General features: G+C 51.1%; 2 protein-coding genes across 3 annotated transcripts in view; both read right to left on the bottom strand.

Moving 5' to 3' along the window:
- Positions 1-1,782: 1,782 nt before the first annotated feature.
- Positions 1,783-6,947, bottom strand: LOC118553849 (protein FAM209-like). The gene is made up of 2 exons (XM_036121049.2): positions 3,184-6,947; positions 1,783-2,208 (listed from the first exon to the last, which is right to left on the bottom strand). Exons 1-2 carry the CDS (start codon positions 3,571-3,573, stop codon positions 1,957-1,959), a joined length of 642 nt encoding a protein of 213 aa, XP_035976942.1. The 5' UTR covers positions 3,574-6,947; the 3' UTR covers positions 1,783-1,956.
- A 137-nt stretch (positions 6,948-7,084) lies between these two features.
- RTF2 (replication termination factor 2) overlaps positions 7,085-8,434 on the bottom strand; it is a 38,691-nt gene continuing 37,341 nt past the window's right edge. Inside the window, exon 9 of one of the 2 annotated variants that reach the window (XM_036121045.2) lies at positions 7,085-7,802. In XM_036121045.2, coding sequence (XP_035976938.1) covers positions 7,624-7,802 — 179 coding nt within the window. In that variant the 3' untranslated portion in view covers positions 7,085-7,623. The remainder of the gene's footprint in view (positions 7,803-8,434) is intronic. The other variant, XM_036121046.2, reaches the window with a different exon arrangement.

The following is an 8,434-nucleotide window of genomic DNA, read 5'->3' as shown; positions in this document are numbered from 1 at the left end:
AACTTGCTCTAAGGAATTGTGAGGTTTTGCCTTTTCTTACAGTCCCCATCTTTCTTTGCTCACGACCTGGACAGGCCTACAAAAAATGTGATTTATAAAATTACATGTTAGCCTAGCAGGCAAATGTGGGAGGTTTGTGAAGTTTACAGCTGAATAGATCTGCTTTTCTTGAACACTCTCCCTGGTTGTTAACATGTAAATAAGATTAGCATAAACTAGGGGTTGGCCAGCTTCCTGTAAAGGGCCTGGCGGTAAGTATTTTCAGCTTTGTGGGCCATAGGGTTTGTGTTGCAGTAACTCAGTCCTGCCTGTGAACACAGAAGCAATGAACGCGTGTGGCCATGCACCAGTAAAAGTTATGGACACTGAATTTTGAGTTTCGTGTAATTTTCATGTCATGAAATATTACTCCTCTTTTCTCAATCATTTAAAAATAGAAAGGCCATTATTAGCTCGTGGGTGGTGTAAAAACGGGCAGTGGGCTGGATTTGGCCGTGAGCCATGGTTTGTTGACCCCTGGCCTTTTAGATGCTCTCCAGTCATCTAAAATCTGCGCCATGTTCAGATCACAGTGTTAGGGAACCTGGACTGGATCGCCCGACGGAAGAACCGAGCGGCACCTGGAGATCTTGGAGGATCGGAGGTTTATTTATCGCGGGCGGGCTCAGAGGAGTGTGGTCTCCAAAGGTCTGAGCCCCGAGCACAAACATAGGGGGCAATTTATACACTTCTACTTCCGCATACTTGGCTCTTTCGGCGCCTGCGCGAGGCCGGGCAGGGAGAAGGACCCAGAAGAGCCTCGGGGCAAGGACTGGGACTCTCTCGCCGGCCATCTTAGGACACAGATTTTCCTTATCAACAGGTTACAACCAGAATATTTTTTTGATAAGACAGAACGAGATGGGCAGGTGGCTTTGGTCTGGGGTCTGAGACACACACACACACACACACACACACACACACACACAGACCCACACACACAGACACAGCCTGAAGAATTTGCCCAAACCGTGGGGATTCAAGGATGGAGATTCAGGACTCCTCTGCCTTTGGACTGAGAAGTAGGGAACCTTCCATGGTCTTCCCCACTGGCTTCTCTCCCCAGGCCTGCACCTGAGTGTCTGTAGAGCTGCCCGCTGACCTAGATCGAGGGTCAATAAGCTAATTTAACAGCCTCTGGTGAGTGTAGTTCCCATCAGCCACACTAACATGCCAAAATCTCCCTATTTTTAATACGTATTATAAACATTCATATCGACTACTTTGGGAAGCCCTGGCTAGCTCATCTGTAACCAAATTCCATTGAAAATACAGATCAATTCTCTATATCTTACTCCAACTAGGTATTTGGTAGAAGAAAAAGTCAATACATGTCATCCATGAGACGGAACGAATAAAAAGACTTTCCTGGTGGGAAGAAAATCAAATGTTTCTAGAATCCACCACTCCCTGACATACGCATGCATGCACACACACACACACACACACACTCTTAATTCAATCATTTTCTTTTAAACCTGTAATTAAAGTTGGCCTTTGTAATAAATTATAAACATAAAAATTGGTTCCACCTTTTGCACAAATAGTTACTACAAAAATAACTACAATGAAAATGGTATCCACATCTTATCCCAAATTTCCTAAGCCTAATTGTCCTCCAGAGGCCCCGGGCGCCATAGCCGAGAAGGTTGCCTCCACTACGATGTTGCTAGTCTGTGCTCTTCTCAACACTCACTGGTCTGGGGAGGTGAGGAAGGCAAAAACAAAAGACTAACTGCTGTGGTTACTGGCCTCACATTTATTTTTTCTTCCAGTTCAAAAAAAGAGAAAAAAAAAGAAAAGAAAAAGAAAAGGTGTCAACTTCGAGAATTCTTTTTCTTCAGAATAGTTTTATTGGTTTGCATATGGTTTGTCAACACTCAACTTTGTCTCTCCTACTCTGACACACAAATCCATTCATTCAGAGTCTTCTTCGCCCCATATTTCATAGATGGTAATATTGTGTGGGCCTGCAGGTCCCTCCATGTTCTGAAGCTTACTGCCAGTTGCCATGGCGATTTTCAGATTCCGCACCTTGGACACGAATTTCACAAGGTCCCTCTCCAGTTGGGTTAAGGTATTGAACGCATAGTCTTTGTTGGGGGAAGCATTTTGATTTTTCTTTGGTGGAGAGCGAAATGAACAGCCTCGATGGGCAGGATTCTGCTCCTGTCAAGAAAGATATTCAGGGTGAATAATATCGTTGCCTTTGCTGGTTTTGACACAGTTCCAAGAGAGTCGGGCTCCCCTAAGAAAAGATGGTTCTAGCATTGCACTCTAGTCCAGGGATTGGCAAACTATGGCCCAGTCTGGCCCACCAGTTGTTTTTATAAATAAAGTTTTATTGGAACACAACCTTGCTCATTTATTTGTGCATTACATAAGGCTGCTTTCATGCTAAAACAGCAGAGTCGAGTCGTTGCAACAGAGACTGTATGTGTTGCAAAGCTGAAAGTAGCTACTATCTGCTCCTTTCCAGAAAAGGTTTGCCAACCCCTGCTCTATCAGTTTGGACACAGCGTCATGAAGTGTTGGGGCCGTCTAGCAGAGAACATGCTGTATTTCTCTCCCTTTCCCCGTCTGTCGCTTGTTCAGCCACTTCAGGGAGGAGGTGCTACTTCTTTATACATTTATCCCTTCACAACAGGTCTTTTCCTTTACCTGGGATAATGATACCATTTCCATTCGGTTCGGCAACTTGTAAGAAATAAAGAATTTTAAAACAACAACAATAAGAAGAAATAAAGAATTTCTTCTAGGGAAATTAAGAATCAGGAGCAGTGAATCTGTCTCTGTGAGTAATTTTGACCTGAGACACACCAAGTTCTCGAACCTCTCCTTCATTAGGAAAAAACTAATTTAATAGGGTAAATATCAAACCAAGCTTTTCTTTAGCTGATCAACAGAAGGTCATCTTCAACCGTTAGCCCTGACCCCTGAGGGTCTGGGGGCCGTTGTCTTCCCCAAGGACACGTCAGGAAATGAATGTGCCCGCGTGTCGCAGGACCACGGGGTAGGTGCTTCGCATCCTACTTCGTTCTACCGAACGGCCCCGCCTATAAGGATGAGAACATCGTCTCTCTGGGCCTGACACGTCTGAGACGGAACGAACCAGTGCGGGGTAAGAAACGGAGCCATCCTTACCTTACTCTTCTCACTTTCTCCTCGAAACTTCAGTATCACATACAGTACAACAACAAAAAAAAGCCAGAGCCATTTGCTCCCAAGCCAGCCTTGGGCGTGCTCTGGGAGATTCTGCCTGATCCGAAAGTGCCCTCCGCAAGGCACCTTCCCCGGGGGTTCTTTGACTTTCTCTCTCAGAGGAGGAAACATAAAGGCGTAGCCGCAGGAGAGGCACAGCGGCAAGAACAAGAACCATGTTAGCGTCCGCATGGTGAGCAGAGATGGGGGACCAAGTGGCTCATGGTGGGTCTGTTTGCCTGCGCACCTGGACACTGGGGCCTGGGGCCGGGCCGTTGGTGACGTCACAGAGCCCATTGTGATGACTTCCAGCCAGAGGATAAGGAGGCCCATGTGGTCGCTGGGGAGCAAGGCTCAAAGGGAGGTGGAGAAATGTCCAGCGGGCGTGAGAGCGGGAGGACGGGCACCGTGGGACGCCAGCTCCCTGCCAGAACGTTCTCTCTGACCCCTGGGCTCTACCGGGAGAAGCCATCACCTATTTCTGTTTCTCGCCTGTTGAATCCAGACATGATGGTGAGCAGGGTGGACCGGGCACACGTCCCTGCAGGACCGAGAGCCGGGTGGGAGGGAGGTGAAACCAGAGGCCACGGACTAGGAGCCACTTGTTTGGTTTGGCCTGCCTTGTTCCTGAACATGATTATTTGCCAATATTTAGATGTTGGAGGGACTTGACTTTTAAAACCAAGATTTTTGGCTTCCTTTGAAAATAGGGATGATCTGATCACACTGGGATGTTCTCTGCTGGAGCCAAATAGGCCCTCTAGGTGGCCGTGTTCTCCTCAGGCCCCCACTCCCTCTCGCCTCCCACCTCCTCGCTGATCGTCCCTGAGTGTGCAGCGCCTGTGCTGAGTAAGGGAATAAATTACTTCATTAAAATTGTGGTAAGAACAGAGTACTTTAAGGGAATAGAACGAGGGGACGACTCTAGGTTAGGTTATTCGGGGAGGTTTTCCCAAAAGACATTCGGGTCGTTTGAGGGGCGATGAGGAGGTGGTTGGGTCAACGGCGGGTGCTGATATCTGCATGGGTGTGAAGACCCGAGGGAGAAGGGCCCAGCCTATAGGACAACCGAAGCCAATCTCGGGAGTAAAGCCAGGGCTCACTGCCCAGTGTGTTTGAAACCATCAGTTTTTATTTTTTTAAAAGATTTTATTTATTTATTTGACAGAGAGAGAGAGACAGCGAGAGAGGGAACACAAGCAGGGGGAGTGGGAGAGGGAGAAGCAGGCTTCCCGCAGAGCAGGGAGCTCGACGCGGGGCTCGATCCCAGGACCCTGGGATCACGACCTGAGCCGAAGGCAGACGCTTAACGACTGAGCCACCCAGGCACCCCCGAAACCATCAGTTTTTAAAATGACACGAAACCGAAAAAATCCGGGAACACAAGGCGGCTTGCACCTGTTCCCCCATGTCATCTGATTGACAGACTTAGTCCCTAGGAATGAAACATTCTGCTATCATCAAGGATCCGCTGGGAACCCTCCCTGGGCCTCGAACCGTGCTGAGCTCTGGGCATTGAGCAGGAAGTTCTGTAGGACTACTTGGAACCCCGGGAAAGACAGCTCCTACATGTGTGCAGCTCCTGGGGAGGCGGGGGCCTTCCTGCAGGAGGCGGTCTGCGCGGGCCTTGCAGGGATGCAAATCCAAAGGGCTGATTAGAAAGTAGGCAGTTAAGTAAATCCATTCCTCGAGAGGGGCTCCTTTGTAGCTGCTCCTTCAGGACGCAGCTGGCCGGTGTCTGGAGGGGGTGCCCGGTGACCCTCGGGGGCTCATCCTTGGAACCGAGACTCGGTCTTGGCTCTCCTGAGCAGCCTCACGTGGCTCTTGTGGGACAGTCGCCCCTGTTGCCCAACTACGGCTGCAGAGTATTTTGGGGTGGTCCCGCGTCTACGTGTACCCCGTATGTGAAGTCACCCCCCCAAACAGTGCTCTAAATGTGGCGGTTAGGGCGTGATGCAGCGAGGGGCGCGCAGACTTCCCGTACATGATGACCCCACACAACGGGAATGCTCAGGAAATTTCGTCCCACCTGATTTTTGTTATTTGAAGATGTTGACATAGATTCCACGATAGGAATCACACTGTTTTGGTTTATATTGTGTTCAAAAGTCTGAAAGCACTTTTCAACAGGAGGATGAGTGGAAAAGCAGGTAAGAAGCGGGAAGATCTTTGAGCCAGAATGCTCTCTGGGTCAAAAGGCAAGAACAGGTTCCCGGTGTGGCGTGGCGATCTCAGTTCATCGTGCGGAGGCTTTAATTCTATTTCTCGGAAATACAAGACCGTGAAACAGCCTGCGCCTGGGAGCCCCTGCCCGCCCGGGTCCTGCCTGGGTCCCGGCCGTCTAGCAGGGCAGCTCGGGCCCTGTGGGGCGGGCACAGGAGGCAGGGAGCTCGTGGGCGCTCCTTGCATCCCGCGTGGAAGCCTTGCACAGCTTCCACGGACTCCCCCACCGGGCCAGTATTGGCGGGAGAGACGGCGCGGCGCCCTGACCTGACCCGAGCTGGGAGCGCGTGTGCAGTGCTGTGGGAAGGGAGGTGGTCACGGCCCCCCTCTGTGGGTCGGTGAGTCCCAGGAGACGAAGCCCACCAAGGGCTCTGCTCTTCGGGTGAGCCCTCAACACGGCGGCAGCTCCGAGCCGTCACTGCCTTGCTCTCCTTCTCCTGTGTCCCAGGCACCCTGCCAGGCCCAGGGCGACACGGGCAGACTGTTCCCCACCTCGAGGACAAGTGCCGCTCCTCGGGCCTCTGAGGACTCGATGCCTTGCTGGACACGAAAGGCTGGAAGGAGTCTCCACAGCACGCTCTCCTCCGGGGGCGGCGGGGCTCTGGGCGGGGAAGGCGCAGGCAGAGGCCAGAGGCCGGGGCTGAGGGGCTGAGGCTCTAGCCTGGCTGCTGGAAGGGGGCGGGCGGGGAGGGGGTGACAGGCAGAGTTGGAGGTGACCTTAAGGGGAAGCGGGCGGGCTGAGCTGCTCAAGTTTTAAGGCTGGGGACCCTGTGACGGGTCATGGGGAAAAACTGGAGACAGTCAAAATAATCACTGCAGAATAAAATTAAGGCTAAAATTAGGAAAATCGAAGTTGGCAGAAATAATGGCTGTTGATATAAAAGATGCAACAACTAGGAAATGGTTTAACCGGGCTATACAGGAAATGGGTAAGGAGGGACGCCTGGGTGGCTCAGTCAGTTAAGCATCTGCCTTCAGCTCAGGTCATGATCCCGGGGTCCTGAGATCAAGCCCCACATCGGGCTCCCTGCTCAGCAGGGAGTCTGCTTCTCCCTCTCCATCTGCCTCTCCACCTGCTCATGCTCTCACTCTCTCAAAAAAATAAAATCTTAAAAAAAATTAAAATTAAAAAAAAAATGGGTAAGGAAAAGAAAATGGGCAATTCAGCTTTGTTCTGGAAAAGTCCACAACAAAAATTCACTGAGGTGAATAGAATTCTGATTAAAATGCTTCTCTTTCCAAAACAGAGACGCCCAGGGGCCGAGCTTCCCAGCCCTCGGAGACAGGACATGGGGACCCGGTGCTCCCGCCCAGGCCTCCGGCCTCCCTCCCCGGCTCCGTTTCCTGCGCGCTGATGGAAACCAGCCAGTCCCGCCCGGAGTACAACTGTCTCCAGAAAGCCGTGCTGACATGGGGTATTCTTAGCTCTGAATCAGCCGTCCCATGGGACGTTTCAATGCCTGACGTCAGCACAGCTAAGAGAGACTGATTGTACACAGAATTCCCTTCATCATCTGAGAGAGAAGGGAACTCACGTCGTGGAAACACTCTGGTCACTACCCATGGAGAGGCCGTAGTTTTCTTACTAAAACACTACGGAAGAGAGAAAAATACAGACAGATGAGAGAAAAGGCGGACTTGCTTTATTTTTATACCAAACCCTCAGGTGCCCAACTAAAAGGCTCTCGTCTTGAAAGTGATAAAAGAAAGACCGTCCCTAAACACTCGACCGGCCAGCTCTGCTCGGGGGGCACGGAGGCTGCCGGCAAATAGACGTGCAGACCGAGTGCATGCAAAGCTCACTTCCTAAAGTACCATTTCGCTTGGCCTGTTCCACTGTTGGCAGCAAAATCATTAGAATTTTAGGCAAAATGGGCCAACCACACACCCCAAGGAATCTGGAGTCTTTATCTCAAGCATAAAAAATGCAGCCAACGCATGTCCCGGGGCCGTGGGGAGGGCACGAGCCTGTGGGAGGGGGCGGGCAGGGCCAGCACGTCACCGCGGGAACCCAGGCGCCTCACAAGCACGAGCGACCACACCAGCTCCGAGGTTTGGGGGGACTTTATAGCTCGGCGCAAAGGGGGAGTTAGCAGAGAACGGGGCACAGTAATGCCCACGCCACCCACCCCATGGAAACCGGACGGCGCCTGCGCGGCTTCAGAAACAGTAGGACGTGTGGGTGACCCAGTGGGCGGACTCCTCCTTGGAGCGCTTGGCGGAGCTGTGAGTCGTGAAGAGGGACTTGTAAGCTTCCGATTCTTCGCTGTCGGCAATGGACCTCTTCGTGGTTCCACACAGAGGCTTCCCGACTTTTCCAGAAGAGCTCCCATTTGCTGCTGGAAGAATGAGAAGCCAAATACTTTAAGGTTGGGCCTACAGATTACTCCAAATTTCACATTCTTAAAAAGGAAAAAAAAGTCTGTTAACAGCAGGAATTTTCCTCTTCCTTCCTTGGGATAAATGTCAAAGTACATCCTCTCAACTGCCAACTCCTAAAAACAGATGAAGCTACTACATTTAAGTCTATCATTGAAAACCACACCAGTAACTGTTTGCTATATTCTCCACTCTGGTCCGAGCCCCGTGAATGCTGGAGATCAGATCATCCTCATGAGGGGTGCTATCAGCCTGTCTCACAGGGGCAGGAACAGAAGTACCAGGAGGCCGGGTCCCCTACCCCAGGCCAGGTGGCCACTCCGTGTAGGGTGGGGACTGGAATCCATTAACCACTGTGGGTGCCACTCACAACACGAGGTTACACCTTCTTTTACCTAATACATCTGTGTTTCCTTTTTGTGAAATCAATCTTTCCTCTGAGTTAAGGGTAGTGAGGAGAAATGCAGTGAATTCTGGGCTATGTGCAAACAGCCCTCTGGGACGTTCCCGCCCAGTGCCCCAAGCCTCAGACACTAACCAGTCTCTGCAGTAAATCTGAGTCCAGCTCCCTGTGCAGCCTGGGTCTCCTGGC

This window comes from Halichoerus grypus, chromosome 10, assembly GCF_964656455.1.
Source record: "Halichoerus grypus chromosome 10, mHalGry1.hap1.1, whole genome shotgun sequence".
Classification (NCBI taxonomy): Eukaryota; Metazoa; Chordata; class Mammalia; order Carnivora; family Phocidae; genus Halichoerus; species Halichoerus grypus.
The sequence above is the reverse complement of the archived record's forward strand: the minus strand, read 5'-3'. Positions and strand labels throughout refer to the sequence as shown.